This window comes from Tamandua tetradactyla, chromosome 2, assembly GCF_023851605.1.
Source record: "Tamandua tetradactyla isolate mTamTet1 chromosome 2, mTamTet1.pri, whole genome shotgun sequence".
NCBI classification, from domain to species: domain Eukaryota; kingdom Metazoa; phylum Chordata; class Mammalia; order Pilosa; family Myrmecophagidae; genus Tamandua; species Tamandua tetradactyla.
The window spans coordinates 205,518,512-205,536,323 of NC_135328.1; the positions used below are offsets into that span (position 1 = coordinate 205,518,512).

The window sequence follows — 17,812 nt, forward strand, 5'->3', positions numbered from 1 at the left end:
ATTTACCAATACATAAAAGCTGAAAGAGTTCATTACCAGAAGACCTGCCCTTTAAGAAAAACTAAAAGGCCTTAAGGCTGAAACAAAAGGACATTAGAGAATAACTTGAAGCCATAAGAAGAAATAAAGAACATTGGTAAAGATAATTAATAGGTAAATATAAAATCCTGTGTTATTATACTTTGGATTTGTAACTGCTGCCCCCCCTTCCCCATATGACTTAGCAGGCAAATGTGTGAAATAGCATTATAAGCTATGTTAATGGGCATACTAGATTTTTATTAGTTTAAGATGTTCATTGACATTACAAATGTAGCCACTAAGAAAATAACGAAAAAATAGAAAAGGAAAGAAGATGATAACTTAAATTTTACACTACAAAAAAGCAACTAAATACAAAAATGAGGCAGAAATAGAGTAATTGAGAAACAAAAAACATAAGACACTGAAAACAAGCAATTACAAAAAAATAATTTCCTTCTTGTCAGTAATTACCTTAAAAGTCTGTGGTCCGCAATATATCCCAGAGTAATTGGGGCAAAGAATGAAAAGGTATTTGCAGAGTCCCTTTTGGGGACTGGGGAGAAAGGAGGAAATATTCAACTTCCCCATCTGAAGCAGTGGGAACAAATAATTCAATAGGCTGAGCCCTTGATCTTGGAGCTTGCCCCTATGAAGTTATTCCTGCAAAGGGAAGGCTAAGCCTACTGATAATTATGCCTAAGAGTCACCTCCAGAGAGCCTCTTTTTCTGCTCAGATGTGACCTCTCTCTAAGCCATCTTGGCAGTTGAACTCACTATCCTCCCCCCTACAACGGACATGATGCTCAGGAGCATAAATCTCCCTGGCAATTTGGGACCTAACTCCCAGGGATGAGCCTGGACCCAGCATCGTGGGAATGAGAAACCCATCTTGACCAAAACAGGGAAGGAAGAAATGAGACAAAATAAAGTCTCAGTGGCTGAGAGATTTCCTACAGAGCCAAGAGTTTATCCTGGAGGTTAATCTTATGCATTATATAGATATCCCTTTTTAGTTTATGGTGTATTGGAGTGTCTAAAGGGAAGTACCTGAAACTGTTGAACTGTTTTCCAGTAGCCTTGATTCTTAAAGATGACTTTATAACCATACAGCTTTTGTAATGTGACTGTGTGATTATGAGAACCTTGTGTTTGATGTCCCTTTCACCCAGGATATAGAGAGATGAATTTTTTTTTAAGGATAAAAAATAAAATAATAGGGGGAGATAAAGGATAAAAATTGGGCAGATTGAGATAATGTGTGTCAATAAGAGAAGAGGGGTAAGGGGTATGAAATAGATGAGTTCGTTTTTTCCTTTTAATTTCTTTTTCTGGAGTGATACAAATGTTTTTAAAATGATCATGGTGAAGAACACACAACTATGTGATGATATTGTAAGCCACTGATTGTATGATATGGTTGGACTGTACATATGTGGATATTTCTCAATTAAAATATTTTTTTTTAAAAGTCAGCTGTCTAAATTCCTTTTTTGAAAGGCAGTGGAGGCAGATTGGATTAAAAAATATACATGGTCCATCTTTATGCCTTCTATAAAAGAATCGCTATAAGTACAAAGACACAAAGAGGTTGAAAGTAAAAGGGTGAGAAGTGATAGTACATGAAAACAGTAACCAGAAGAAAGCTGAAATTTTAAAGCATATTAAATACCACAGTGGTCAAAACAGCATGGTTCTGGCATAAAGTTAGACATATTGATCTATGGAATCAAATTGAGAGCTCAGAAATAGACCCTCAGGTCTATGGTCAATTGATTTTTTTTTTTTTAATTTTTTTTTTTGTCCCATCTGCTCAATGACTTCATGAAATTTTGCACATTGAGGATCAATTGATTTTTAATAAGGCTCTCAAGTTCACTCAACTGGGACAGAACAGTCCTTTCGAAAGTGGTATTTTAAAAAGTGGATATCCGTAGCCAAAAGAATGAAGGAGGACCCCTGTCTTACACCCTAAACAAAAATTAATTCAAAATGCATCAATGATCTATATATAAGAACCCGTACCAAAAAACTAGAAGAAAATGTACAGAAACATCTTCACGATCTAGTGATAGGCAGTAGTTTCTTATACTTTATACCAAAAGCACAAGCACAAAAGAAAAAATAGATGTATAGGAGCTCCTCAAAATCGAATACTTGAGTGCTTCATCAAAAGGGTGAAAAAGCAACCAACCCAAAGGGAGAAAATATTTGGAGACCACATATCTGATAAGGGTTTGATATCCAGTATATATAAAGAAATTCTACAACTTAACAGTAAAAAGACAACCTAATTGAAAAAGTGAGCAAAGTATATGAATAGACATTTCTCCACGGGGGAAGTACAGATGGCTAAGAGGCATATGAAAAGATACTCGGCTTCACTAGCTATTAGTTTTGCAAATCAAAACCACAATGAGATATCATCTTACACATACTAGAATAGCTGCTATTAAACAGGCAACTACAAATGTTGGAGAGAAGGTGGAAAAATTGGAACACTTACTGCTGGTGGGAATGTAAAATGGCACAGCTACTGTAGAGGATGGTTTGGTGATTCCTAAGGAAATTAAATATAGAGTTGCCTTATGACCTGGCAATCCCACTATTCAAGATATATCTGGAAGATCTGAAAGCAGGGGTGCAAACAGACATTTTCACACTGATGTTCATAGTGGCATTATTCACAATTGCCAAAAGATGGAAACAACCCAAGTGTCTCTCAACAGAAGAATGGATAAAGAAAATTTGGTATATACATACGATGAGCAGTAGGAATGAAGGAAATTCTGAAGTGTGAGGCAATATGTGGATGAACCTTGAGGACATTATTAAGTGTAATAAGTCAGACACAAAAGCACAGATATTTTATGATCTCACTGATATCAACTAATTAGAAACTCACAGACAAAATATAGAGAATGTAGATTACTGGGATCTAGAATGAGGCTAAAGAATGGGAAGCGATTGCTTAATACATGGAGAATGTTTAAGGTGAACCTAAGTGTTTAGGAATGGACAGAGGTGACAGTAGCATGTTATTGTGAGAATAATTAGCATACTGAATGGTGTGTAATTGTGGTGGAAAGGGAAAGTTTAGAGTCATTTATGTCACCAAGAGGAAAACTGGAGGTTAAAACATGAGAATACATAACACAGTGAATCTTGTGGTAGGTGATGTCCATGATTAACTGTACAAATAAAAAAAAGTTCTTTCATGGACTAGGGCAGATGTATGACACTGTTATAAGGAGTTAATAATAGAGGGTGTACAGAAAAGCGTGCATATCATAAACTATGGACTATAGTTAACAGTGATATTTTAATACCCTTTAATAACAATGTACCACTCCAGTGGAACATTGGATCAATAATGGCAGGATAAAAAATGTGGGAGAATAGGGTTTTCTTTTTTTATTTCTTTTCTGGAGTAATGAAAATGTTCTAAATTTGATCATGTAGCTTTATGCACAACATATGATGATACTGTGAACCAGTAATTGTATACTTTAGATGGTTTCTATACTGACAAAGGAAAAGAGAGAGGACACAAATATCTAAAGTCAGATATAAAGGTGAGCATGTTACTACTAACCTTACAGAAATAGAGAGTTTATAAAGGAGTACTGTGAACAATTATATGCCAACAAAGTAGAAAGCCTAGATGAAATAAACATACTCCTAGAAACACACAAATTACTTCATCTGACACAAGAAAAGATAAAAAATCTCAACAGACCTATATAATAAGAAGGAGATTCAATCAGTAGCCTCAAGTCTCCCAACAAAGAAAGGTCCAGGATCAAATAGTTTCACTACTGAATTCTTCCAAATATATAAAGAGATTTAATGCCAATCCTTCTCAAACTTTTTTTAAAAATAGAAGAGAAGGGATTATTTCCTGACTCACCCTGTGAGGCCAGCATAACATTGATACCTAATATAATCAGATAAGAAAAGAAAATTTCACACCGATATCTACTATGAATACAGATGCAAAAATCCTCAACAAAATATAGGCAAATTACATGTACTAGTATATTAAAAGGATTATATACTGTAGCAAGTGAAATTTATTCCAGGAATGCAATGATGGTTGACCATAAGGAAATCAATCATTATAATATTCCACATTAACAGAATGAAGGGAAAAAAGCACATGATCGTCTCAATGCAGAAAAGGCATTTGACAGATCCTTCATCCTTCTTGATTAAAACACTCAGAAAACTAGGAATAAAATGGAACTTTCTCAACATAATAGAAGGCATTTATGAAAAGTCCACAGCAGATATCATACTTTAATGGAGAAAGATTGAATGCTTTCTCCCTAAAATCAAAAGCAATACAGGGATACCCATTGTAATCACTGTTACTCAGCATTGTTCTGGAAGTTCTAGCCAGACTAATCAAGCAAGAGAAAGAAATATAACAGTATCCAAATTGGAAATTAAGTCAGATTACCCCTACTGCATGACATGATTCTATATAAACTCCAAAATATTCCACTAGAAAGTAACTAAAATTAATAAATGAATTCAAACAAAGTTGCAGGATACAAGACAAATAACAGGAGTCAGTTGTGTTCTAATACATCATTAATGAACAATGTGAAAAGAATTGTTCTAAGGCCAAGAAAATGTCCAATTAAAACAAGTCTATAGAAATGTCCAATCAAAGGCATCTAGGGAAAGATACCTTGGTTCAGGAAGGCCAATGAAGTTCAGGGTTTCTCTCTCAGCTGAGAAGGCACATGGCAAACACAGTCTGAGTTTCTCTCTCATGTGGAAAGGCACACAGTGTCATCTGCTAGCTTCTTCTCCTGGCTTCCTGTTTCATGAAGCTCCCCGGGAGGCATTTTCCTTCTTCATCTCCAGAGGTTGCTGGCTGGGGAACTCTGCTTCTCATGGCTATGTCGTTCTTCTCTGCTCTCTCTGAATCTCCCATTCTCCCACATGTTTCCTCTTTTATAGGACTCCAGTAAACCAATCAAGACCCACCCAAATGGGTGGAGACATGTCCTCACCTAATCCAGTTTTACAACCACTCTTGACTAAATCACATCATCCAGGGAGATGATCTGATTTCAGTTTCAAACATACAGTATTGAATAAGGATTATTCTACCTTTATCAAATGGGGTTTTGATTAAAACATGGATTTTCTAGGGGGCGTACTTCCTTTCAAACCAGCACAGTAGCTCAATGGCAGAATTCTTGCCTGCCATGCCAGAGACTCAGGTTCAATTTCCAGTGCCTGCCCATGAAAGAAATAAAAGAAAAAGAAAAACTATAAGATACTACTTCACACCCAGTAGAATGGTTTTTTTTTCAAAACTATTCTTAAAAGCTTTATTGAGATATAATTTGCATGCCATACAGTTTACCTGTTTACAGTGTACAATTCAATAGTTTTTAGTATATGCACAGGATTGTACACAGTACTGCAGTTATAATTTAGAACATTTTCCTTCCCCTAAAAGGAAACCCCATACCTATTAGCAACCACTTCCCCTTCTTTACCTTTATCCTCCCCCTACCCCAGCCATAATATACCCAATAGTAATATATTTCCTGTCTCATGGATTTGCTTCTTCGCAACATTCTTAAAAATGGATTTAAACAATATGTGGTCTTTTGTAACTGGCTTCTTTCACCAAGTATAATGTTGTCAAGGTCCAGCCATTTTGTAGTATGTATCAAAACATCTTTCCTTTTTATTGTTTATTAATATTCCATTATATGGATACATCACATTTTATTTATCCATTCATCAATTGGTAGATATTTGCATTGTTTATACTTTTTTGGCTATTATGAATAATGCTATGAACATTTGTGTACAAACTTTTTAGTGGGCATATGTTATTTATCTTGAAAAGCTGTCAAACTGTTTCCAAAGTGTATTGCACCATTTTACAGTCCCATCAGCAATGTAGGAGGCTTCCTATTTCTCCAAGTCCTCACCAACACTTATTATTGTCCATCTTTTGTATTCTAGCTACCCTAATCTGCTCCACAGACTTATCCGTAAAGGCAGACCCTGTAGTTTTTTACAATCATCCTTTGTATATTGCTCTGACCCCACAAGGACTCCTCTTTATCAGTTTCTTTGATTGGTTCTGAGATAATTAACCTTTCAGCTGGTCTACAGTTTTCCTTGTTATCATGGAGATACTGGTCTCTTCTTAATTATACAAAATGCCCTTAGGCTTGAATTTCCTAATTCTCTATTCCAAATAAAGTCAGTCCTCCTAGGGAAAGCTACTGAGCTTTGTCTTATTATTTGCCTGGAATGACTACTATTTTAAAAACTGAAAATAATATACTAGTGTTGGTGAGGATGTGGAGAAATAGGAAATTTCTCCAATTAGTACAATTGTTGGTGGTGATGTAAAATGATGTAGCCACTGTGAAAAACAGTTTGATGATTTCTCAGAAAACTAAATTTAGGTATATGACCCACCTATTCCACTTCAAGGTATAGACCAAAAAAAATTGGAAGCAGGGACTCAGAAAGGTATTTGTACACCAGTGCTCATCACAGCATTATTCACAGTAGCCAAAAGGTAGAAACAACTCATGTCCATGAACAATGAATTGATAAACAAAATGTGATATATCCATACAAAGGAATACAATGCAGCCATAAAAATTGAAGTGCTGGTACTTTATAAATGTACTAAATGTCAAATAATTGTCCACTTAATGCGGTTATATATATTTTTGGTTATATATATTTTTATCACATTTAAAAATAATCAACACGGGTGGGCCATGGTGGCTCAGCAGGTAGAGTTCTCGCCTGTCATGCCAGAGACTCAGGTTCAATTCTCAGTGCCTGCCCATGCAAAAAATAGATAAATAAACAAAAAAAACCCACTAGGGGATGAAAAACACAGAAATCAAGATAAAAGATAATGGTTTCTTCTGTTTGGATGCGGTTGGAGAATGGGTAGTGTTTAAGAACATACTGAGGTCTTCAAAGGTATTCTAGGAAAACAATCTTCAATATTTTAGTTTTATGGTTTTTGCATAGTGAAATTTCATAAACCAAGTCATACCTATATGCCTCATTGCTTTATACCCTTGAAAATTACCAATAAATTTGATAATAGATTTTTTTTAAATACCCATTTAAGGGTTAAACACTTATAATACCATATCTCACACTTGGATTCAGAATGGTCAAGAGGTATTTGCAAAATCCAAACTGTAGTTGCAACTCTGTAGAGTTTTGCAGCTGCCCTGTGGTGTAGTGATATTAAACCCTAAACTACATAGAGAAAAGGAACTAAATTGTATCCTTGTTTAGTATTCCTGCCCTGCCTTAAAGAGTTATTTCATGGCCAAGAGCAAGATTAAAGCTCAGAATGATTTAGAGGTAAGTATAGCCAGAGAGGTAATTAAAGGTGATTTGTTAAACTGTTTAGGAAAATCAGAGAAGTTGGAAAAATATTCAAAAAGCTAATGGAGTAAGAGTCTTTCAGAACTACGAATATAAAATGGTTCCTGTTGATCATTCTGATCCTATGTAAAGTAGATGTAGCCCATGATTTTGTACTCCTCTTAAAGATAATATTGAACTATATTAATATGCTTAACATTTTTTTTTCAGAAGTTGGACTTTATAGAGTCTGACAGTTCCTGTTCCTCTGAAGCACTTTCAAAGAAAGAACTCTCTGCTGAAGAGCTATATAAGCGACTCGAGAAACTCATTATTGAGGAGAAAGCAAATGATGAACAGATCTTTGACTGGGTGGAGGTATAAAGACTATGTCACCCTCCCTGATATCTTTGCATGAAAAATTCTCATGGCATCCCCTTAATCCACATACCACCCTTTGACCTCATGAGAGTTTTTAATCCTAGGGAAGTTAACATTTATTTTTGCATGTATATTTAAAACTCTCTTAATACTTTCTATGTTTTTATAAGATTCATAGTCTGTTATAAAGTCAAGTAAAAATAATCAGAACATAGTCCATTCTCTAGGTCTCACATTAGTGTAAGAAATGCTTTATATTTTATTGTTTCAAAATTTACGTTCCTTTTGGAATGTCCTCACATTTTAAATGCTATCATGAATAAAGTTAGTAAGGAGTATGTAATTATGAAAGGAGCTAACAAATTTGCATATTAAAGGCTATATTAAAATTTTATAACTTAGTTATCTTGTGTTGAGGAGTCTATATTGATCATGTCTTTTAATCTGTTAAATGTATTCCTTTGAATAGTAATTCTTGTTTATCAAGGTGCTTTATTTGTGCACATTTTTCATGGGATCATGATATAAATCCTCTTTTATAGCACTTCTAATGGGCAGTTGTTTTTTAACCACTTCCAGGCCTTGAAAAAAGTGAAGCATCTACTAATTTGAGTTTTTAACCTATTTTTTCCCCTATACATACATGAAAATAAACCTATATATCTGTCTAGTTGGAAACTTTTTAAATAATTGGGATAAGCTATCTTTTTATCCTTCTCTCCTTCTCTAGGTTCTCTCTAGGTTCTTTTCACCCTTTCTTGAAATGTTGATATACATACCCTCTATCAGTCTAGTTACTCTGATCCACACAGCTTGGATTTTCACCATCCCTCTTAAAGTGAGATGTGCAAACTGAGCATGATTGCCAGTTGTGACCCACTAATGCCAGGTCGGATGGTAATATGGCATTTCTGGTTTTGGACTCTGATTTTGACAGCCTCATCACACTGAACTTAAATTGCTCTTTCAATCATGTTGTGCCCATTCTTTTATCTTCTGTTGTTCACCCATCTCTACCACCCTAACCTTGTACATTTGGTTTTTTAATTAAAATGGAGGATTTTTTAATTTATTTCTGTTCATCTTCTTAAATTAGACAAATTTTTAGTCTCCCAGAATGGTTAGGATTCTGACTGTCATAATTTGCTTGCCAAAACCATTATCCATGGATTTCATTAACATGCCAACTGTGTCCTCATCCATGTTTTGGGGAAAATATCTGAATGGGTAGAACCAAGAACAGCAACATACCCTTCAAGGACTGACCCCACACCGCCTTGTGGACACTTCAGGTTGTTAATCTGTTTATTATTTCGTATCACTCTACTCTCTAGCATACCTTTGTCATCTTGCCGAAAAAGGGATATCTATCATCATATAATATTTTCAGATACCTTGCTATTATCTAGAGAAGTATGTCTATCTAATTTCTTTTGAACTATTGTATACTAATATAATAATCAAATCAGAAAAGGAAATGAGGTTATTTTAGCATGACTCTTCTTCATGAATTTATGTTGTCTCTTAGTGAAACTGTCCCTTTCCTCTCTAAGCCTTTTAAACTACTCAGTGACAGTTTTTTCTAGAACTTAGCATAGAATCATCATCAAGATTTCTGGTATATTATTGGTAAGTTACATACATTCTTTTCCTATTTGGAAGTTAGCTCACCATTTGTGTACTTAGAATTATTCTCTTTTTCCATAACGTTTTGTATATCACCATCAGTTCAGCAATTTGGTCTTATATTTTCTCATTTATTGCAGAATGATGCTGTTTTTACCTTTTCATCCATCTTGGCCTTCGCTTCTTTTCTATCTGTGTTTATTCTGCCTTCTCTAGGCCAACAGTTATTTTCAAGGAGTAGATAAAGCGTAAATTTTATTGAATGTAAACTATACCTAGTAAAATTGACTTGAGAAAAATTAGAAAAGACAAAAATATAATAGTAGCCGACCTCTGATCTGTCCTCACTAGCAGACCCATCTTCCTTCTCATTCCTACCTTTTTTGTTAAAACCTTGCTTAATCTATCCTTCAGCATTCTTGACACTTTTCTTCAGGTCTTTTCCACTCCTAAATGCTAGAATTGCAATATTTAGTTCTATTTGGTAAGATAAATATGCAGCTTGTTTCTTTTGAAGCAAATGGTTTGAAGTGATATTTATCTAATTATAATTAGATAATTTTTCTCAGACTTTGATAAAACTCTAATCCTTGGAGATTTCAAGTGATATTCAATACTTGAAATTGTTCTGTCACCCCATTCATAAAGTATTGTTGAACCAAAAAGGGTATGTCTTTATAGTCTTACTTATTCTTCAAAAATAATCATACAGACTTTGCAGAAATAATTTCTTTGGGGTTAGATCAGTGGGGTTTCATTCTAAAAGGGGTATAAAGCAGCAACTGGCTACAATACATAAATAAATCATCATGAAATGTTATTTATGGCTCTTGCCCATCACCAAACCTTAACTGTTGGCAATGGCACCAATGTTTCTGTTCTGTGAAAAAGACTGGTGGTAAAACCTTACTGTAATATGGCCCTGTCCCGCAGAGCTGACAGTCTAACATGTTAACCACTCTTAGCTGTCAAGAAACTAATAGTTCCTCCCACATGATATTTGAGGTTAGGTATTCAACAAATAGAACATGATAGTCAGTCTACCTTAGTTCTAAAAGTCATAAACATTAAATTGATCTTTTTGAAATTTTTCACTTTCTAACATAAAATTTAAAATGACGTCTTGAGTTTTTCCTGGCCAATCCTTTTAAGGCTTACTCTTTCAGTGGAAAATACCATAACTGTGCTATTAAAAGAAGTTGAGACAAGCCTATATTCTGTTCATAAGCCATGTTGGGAAAATATATCACATACCTGCTCAGAAATTGTCTCCTTCTGTTTATCTTTTCCTCATCTGGTCTAGTACAATGTTCAATAACAAAAAGCAAGCTCTTAAGAGAAATAAACAAAATAAATCTAGGGATCCAGTTACTCTACTTAATATCTCTAAATACATTTTCTCCTATCATCCTTAGAAAATAGTAAGTTTTCTCACTACCTGAAGTTTTTGTTTGAGACAATGTGCGAGACTAATCTTTAACTCATATTAAAATTAAGATGAAAAAGCATGTTGGCACATTTAAGAAGAGTTGTACACAGTGAGAAAATACACTGCAGTTGTGATTTGCTTGTTTTTTTTAAATTTATAGACTTGGATAGATCATCTTAATATGAATTTCTTTTGGGAGACAGAATATGTCTTTAAATGGTTTATGCCATTTAAATTGATTGAGCAGAGTATAGGCGTTGAGTGAATTCCTTGAAAACTAAATGCTGGTACTCATAACGTTTTCCAAAAGAATTAATGGTAGCCAAACTGTTTTCTAGTGAATCAGTAGATTGATTTTTGCAAGAAAGTTGAATGTAACTCTGTGTGCCCTTAGTGCCAGTTCAGCCCTGGTTTGGGGGAAATAATTTCTGTGGTGTGCCAAGAGTATCTTTAACTGTTTCATTTACTTTTAATTTCAGGCTAATCTAGATGAAAACCAAATGAGTTCACCTACATTCCTTAGAGCTTTAATGACAGCCGTTTGTAAAGCAGCTATTATAGGTAAGTAACATTTCTGAAGGCAACTGTTAACATCTAAAATCTCTAATAGGTCAGTACTTAACTGCTGATTATATAGGTCTGAATTTGTATTATCTTTAAAACTTGGCCTGTATCATTCAATTTTTGTACCAATTGGTGCCATTTCTGTACCATGAATGCTTGTCTTAACTAGAAGGGTGAATATCTGCTCTGTCTGTAGAGAGCACCTGAAAGTTACTGCATGCAACTTGTGTTATTTTATATTGTTACATGTGGCTTTTCTTTTACCTTTTCACCTCCAACATCTTCCATTCATTCATGAGCTATAAAGAATGGGTTGAATATTCTTCTCTGTGGAAAATTATTCTCAGAAAAGTTACTTCATATAAATACACATGAGGAAAAGAAAGCACCAACTGTTTCTCCTGTTTTATGTTGGCTTTTATTTTATATAGACAGTTTCATCAAACTTTACTAATTGTGTAGATGGATAGGATTGTGATTGGTAAACTCTAGGTATCGTAGTATTTAGCAGTATTTAATAAGGTCTTCCACTTAGTCTAACATCTCTTTCACTATAGTGAAAAAAAAATCCATCAGCTCAAAAGATGTCTCAGAACTTCACATCTGTCTTTTTCATTTTAGAAGATAGCCTTCTGCCACTTAATTTAGCTCCAGAATTTTAAATTTTAAATTAAGGGTTTCTGTCAGACAATTTTGTTTTCAGTGTTATTCTTTAGTGGGATCAATAACAAGCTAAGTAGAGAGTCTTTTTTTGGGGTGGGGTGGGGTGGGGTGGGGTGCATAGTCTGGGAATCAAACAGAAAGTCTTTTTTATTTTTTATTTTTTAACTTTTTTTATTGTATAATATAACACATATACAAAGCAAAGGAAGAAAAAAGCAAAATGCACTAGTTTTCAAAGCACTCTTCAACAAGTAGAGGACATAGCCCAGTCTGTCGTGGGCTACCATACCATCATCTCAGATTTTTCCTTCTAGCTGCCTTTGTGGGAAGATTTTTTTTTCTTTTAAAAATTTTTTTTATTAATTTTTAAATTTTTTTTAAAAAATTACAGGAAAGAAACACAAACATTCTTAATATGTATCATTCCATTCTACATATATAATCAGTAATTCACAATATCATTGCATAGTTGCATATTCATCATGATCATTTCTTAGAACATTTGCATCAATTCAGAAAAAGAAATAAAAAGACACCAGAAAAATAAAATGAAAACAGAAAAAAAAAAATTGTACATACCATACCCCTTACCCCTTGCTTTCATTGATCACTAGCATTTCAAAGTAAATTTATTTTAACATTTGTTCCCCCTATTATTTATTTTTGTTCCATATGTTCTACTCATCTGTTGACAAGGTAGATAAAAGGAACATCAGACACAAGGTTTTCACAATCACACAGTCACATTGTGAAAGCTATATCATTATACAATCATCTTCAAGAAACATGGCTACTGGAACACAGATCTACATTTTCAGGCATTTCTCTCCAGCCTCTCCATTTCCTCTTGGATAACAAGGTGATATCTACTTAATGCCTAAGAATAACTTCCAGGATAACCTCTCGACTCTGTCTGGAATCTCTCAGCCATTGACACTTTGTCTCATTTCACTCTTCCCCTGTGGGAAGATTTTTGATGATTATTTGAATCTCTTTCCTTATAACTGGTTTGCTGCATTCTTCCTTTTCTTCTTGAGTCAGTACAGGTAGTTCATGTATTTCTAGGAATTTGTCCATTTCATCTAGGTTGTCTAGTTTGTTGGCATATAGTTGTTCATAGCATTCTCTTAAGATTTTTAAAAATTTCCTGAGGATCCATGGTAATGAACCCCTCTTATTGCTGATTTTGTTTGTGTCCTCTCTTTTCCTTTGTTAGTCTACCTAGGGGTCCATCAATTTTATTCATTTTCTCAGAGAACCAACTTTTGGTTTTATTGATTCTACTGTTTTATTCTCCAATTTATTCCTGCTTTAATCTTTATTTCTTTTATTTGCTTTGAAGTTATTTTGCTGTTCTTTCTCTAAATTCTCCAGGTGAGCAGTTAAGTCCTTGATTTTTACTTTTCTTGTTTTTAGGGCAGGCACTGGGAATCAAACCTGGGTCTCTGACATGGCAGGCGAGAACTCTGCCTGCTTCTGAACCACCTTGGCCTGACCCCCATAGAAAGTATTTTTAAAAATCTTTTAAATTATCCCCAGTTCTATGGAAACAGGACTTTAGTGTATCATAATCAAAGTTGGAAAGTATAAAAAGCTGCTTTTAAAAGCAAGATTGTGCCCCAGTGATAACTTACAAAGAAAGTAAAATCCCACGCTTTGGGGCACTGAGGATGCTTTTCTCAGCCCCTTCTACCATGCTCTTTCCCTAAAAAGCCTAGATTTGAACTGCCGGGTTAGCTTAGGTTTATTTGCCACTGTCACAATTAGTCTTTGACTTCCAAAGTGATAATAAAACAGTTTCAGTTCTTTTACTTTTCTGAAGAGATTTGTACTAATTGTCACTTCCTTTTTTTAAAAATATTTTTATTGATAAAGCTTCACACACATACATTCCATACATGGTATACAATCAGTGGTTATATCATCACATAGTTGTGTATTCATCACCATGATCATTTTTTAGAACATTTGCATCCTCCAGAAAAAGAAATAAAAGGGAAAAAGAAAGAAAAAACTCAAATATACCATACCCCTTACCCCTCCCTCTCATTGACCACTAATATCTCTAATAAAAAAAAATTATTTATTTTTTCTCCATGTTTTTTACTCATCTGTCCATACCCTGAATAAAAGGAGCAATAGACACAAGGTTTTCACAATCCCACAGTCACATTGTTAAAGTTTTATCTTTATAAACAATCATCTCCCAGAATCAAGTCTACTAGAACACAGCTCAACAGTTTCAAGAACTTCCCTCCAGCCACTCCAATACACAATAAGCTAAAAAGGGATATCCATACAGTGCATAAGAATAACCTCCAGGATAACCTCTCAACTCTTTGAAATCTCTCAGCCACTGAAGCTTTATTTTGTCTCATTTCTCTTATCCCCCTTTTGGTCAAGAAGGCTTTCTCACCCCCTTGATGCCTGGTCCCAGCTCATCCTGGGATTTCTGTCCCACATTGCCAGAAAGATTTTTACACCCCAGGGAGTCATGTCCCACATAAGGACATGAGTTCACCTGCTGAGCTGACTTAGAGGCCACATCTGAGCAATGAAAGAGGCTCTCTGGGTATGGCTCTTAGACCTAATTTTAAGTAAGCTTAGCCTATCCTTTGTAGGAATAAGTTTCACAGGGGCAAAACCCATGATCAAGGGCTTCGCCTATTTATTTGGTTGTCCCCACTGCTTGCAAGAATATTAGAAATTCTCCAAATGGGGAAGTTGAATATTTTCTCTTTTATCCCCAGTTGCCCAAGGGGACCTTGCAAATACTTCTTTATTCACTGCCCACATTATTCTGGGATATATTGGGGCATCACACTGACCTGAACAAACCAACAAAATCTCACACCCTATTCAAGATTCCATGTACTTACAGTGTTCAACTAATCTGACCATACAAGTTAAATTAGGAAATGCACTACCCAAAATATAAATTTTGCACCAAATACACATCTCTCTCTTTGGTCTCACACAGAAGTTGATGTCACTTCCTTTTTATTGTTGCTTTTGTAGTTTGGAATGTCATAAAACCACTGTAACTATTTCATTATAATTAAAGATAAAGAATTGGATGTATTACTCGTAAGGAAATCCAGTTCTCAAAATCTATCCTTCTCCATGTATTTATTATTTCAGAGAGAATTTCCCATTAAAAATTTCTGAGCATCTTGAATTTCAAAATCTTTGTCTTGGACCTCCTTTATTTCTCTTTCCTTGCAAAGTGATATGTATCCTGTCTACTCAGAAAATTGAAAATGACTCTGTATGTTAACTCCTTAAATATAATACCTAGTCTTCTATCATCTCTAGCTGACTGCTCTACCTTCCGAGTGGACACTGCTGTTATCAAGCACAGAGTACCGATCTTACTCAAGTACCTAGACTCAGATACAGAGAAGGAACTACAAGCACTTTATGCACTACAAGCATCAATAGTAAAACTTGATCAACCTGCCAGTAAGTTCACCTCATGTTACATTTAATAACACCAATGGGTGAGATTTATCTAGGCTGAAATTTCAGGGATGGTTTTGGGGTTTGAACAGTGGATAACAGAATAATCACTAGTAACAAAAACCCAGATAACCATCAACTTTAATAAATATGAAGTTTTTATGTACTTGACTCTAATGGAGAAATGACAACTATTTTATATTAGCAGCTTTCTCATTCTAAGCAGGTCTGAGTAATAAAAGTTCTTGCTTTGATGGACATGTATCTGTACTCTCTAATATGTGTGGCTTTGGAGCATTTTAAATAAGGTTATTGTTACTGAAGGAATTAATGTGCATTCATGCATTTACTTTCAGATACAGGCTTTCCCTCGCAACTGCCCTGAAACTGAGGGGTTTCTTTTCATCCCCTTGCAGATTTGCTACGGATGTTTTTTGATTGTCTGTATGATGAGGAGGTGATATCTGAGGATGCCTTCTACAAGTGGGAAAGCAGCAAGGACCCTGCAGAGCAGAATGGAAAGGGTGTGGCCTTGAAATCTGTCACAGCATTCTTCACATGGCTGCGGGAAGCAGAAGAAGAATCTGAGGATAACTAAAACTTCAAATACACAAACCGAAACAAAAGAAACAATTTAAGTATTTTTTTAAAAAGTTTCACGTCTTCGCCAATCACAGTGCAGCAAGGCCAATTCTCGCAGAAACCCCCACATGTGCGCGAGTGGGAGAGGGGAAAGAGAAAAAAAGGTGATCATGGAGGAAAAAGGTACTGGAAAAAAGTAAACTTCAAACCTGAGGGCGGGAGCACTAAAACCAAAATACATGTATTATTTATAGAAAATATTTTCTGTTTTAATCTTTTCTTTTTAAATGAGGACTCATACTTTAAAAGAAACACATCTGTTTAGCAAAAAAAAAAAAAAAAGAAAGTTCAGAACTTTTAATTTATTTTAAGGACTGCAAATGCCAGTGTAATTTTTTAATTTGCAGTTTCTGTAAACAACTTGTATAATAGAAAAGCAGAGAAATAAATTTCCCTCCCCTTCAAATGCACCTCACGTTTGTTTTAAAGCAAGTAGTGTTAGTCCAGATTTAAGAAGGTTTGGTGAGCAAGGTAAGAAAGATCTTTCTGTTTTCTTTTTTTTTTTTGGCATCAAATCTTTCTGCCTGCCTTTAGCTTGCTTCAGAAAATAAAAATCACAATAGTAATCAAAACATACATAACCTTGAAACAAAAGGAAAAACATTTGTGAAAATGCTGTGGACCAGAGAACTCCAAGAATTGTTTAAAACAAAAAAGTGCTACCCTGGGAAAAGTACTCTTAATACTTTTGAAATCTTTAGAGCAAATTTAAGACTTGTAAATACATAGAACAAATATTTAAAAAAAAAACAAAAAGAAATTGACTCAATACTATTTCTTTTCACTTTCAAAATATAAAGAACAAAATAAAGACAAGCATTGCAAGTTTAAAAGAAAGTAACGCGACTTCTCCTTTTGACAGTTGTGTCCAAGTCTCTGGGAGATGCTATTTGGCTATTCGTTGTCTGATCCAAATCTCTCCCTTGGGGTGTGTCTATGTGTGTCTGGGTTTCTGCATTCAGAAAAGGCAAGCTAAGCCACATTGTAGTTAAGGGATGCACTTGTGCTTGGGTGGTAGAGCGCCTCTGGAAGTCCAGGGAAACCTCCAACACCGATCAAAAATGTATTCAGGGTGGGAGCAAATCTATAGGCAATAATTTAAATTATTAAGTGTTCTGCTACATGTATCAGGACTCAGAAGACTAATTCAATTTGAGACATATAAAACAACAACCTGACATCTCTTCTCCTTGTCTACCAGCCACTGCCACTGATTTTAAAATCATGTCTCAATTGTCTACAATGCTTAAGAAACCTAAAAATGTCTTCTAAGGAATGAAAGAAACCAAAACTAAATTGTGCTTTTAAAAAATTAAGGGGTGGGTATAAAATCAAATCAATACCATGTGTGAAAATCACATTATTCCCCAACTCCAACTTGAGTCACTCCGATAAGTGTCAAGTCAAGTGTGGTTTGGGTCTCTGGTTCTTTCACAGGTAGTGGAATGCTGTGGTTTTTCTTTTCTTTTATAAAGTTGCAATCTCTACAGATGATTTTCCATTTCAATTGTGACCTATCACCCAACAAAATATATAGATAAAGAAAACCAGGCAGCTTCCAGAGAAACAGTCTTTGTGTTTTTTATCTGGTTAACCAGAGATTTATTCTTCCCTCTGTGAAGAAACATCCTCATTAAGAGACTT

At 34.8% G+C, this 17,812-nt stretch overlaps 1 protein-coding gene across 18 annotated transcripts in view; it reads left to right on the forward strand.

Annotated features, from left to right (window-relative positions):
- EIF4G3 (eukaryotic translation initiation factor 4 gamma 3) overlaps nt 1–16,479 on the forward strand; it is a 373,254-nt gene extending 356,775 nt beyond the window's left edge. For all 18 annotated transcript variants that reach the window (XM_077150955.1, XM_077150957.1, XM_077150961.1 and 15 more), the window contains 4 exons: nt 7,636–7,782; nt 11,320–11,401; nt 15,383–15,529; nt 15,943–16,479. In XM_077150955.1, coding sequence (XP_077007070.1) covers nt 7,636–7,782; nt 11,320–11,401; nt 15,383–15,529; nt 15,943–16,124 — 558 coding nt within the window. In that variant the 3' untranslated portion in view covers nt 16,125–16,479. The remainder of the gene's footprint in view (nt 1–7,635; nt 7,783–11,319; nt 11,402–15,382; nt 15,530–15,942) is intronic.
- The last annotated feature ends 1,333 nt before the right edge of the window (nt 16,480–17,812 follow it).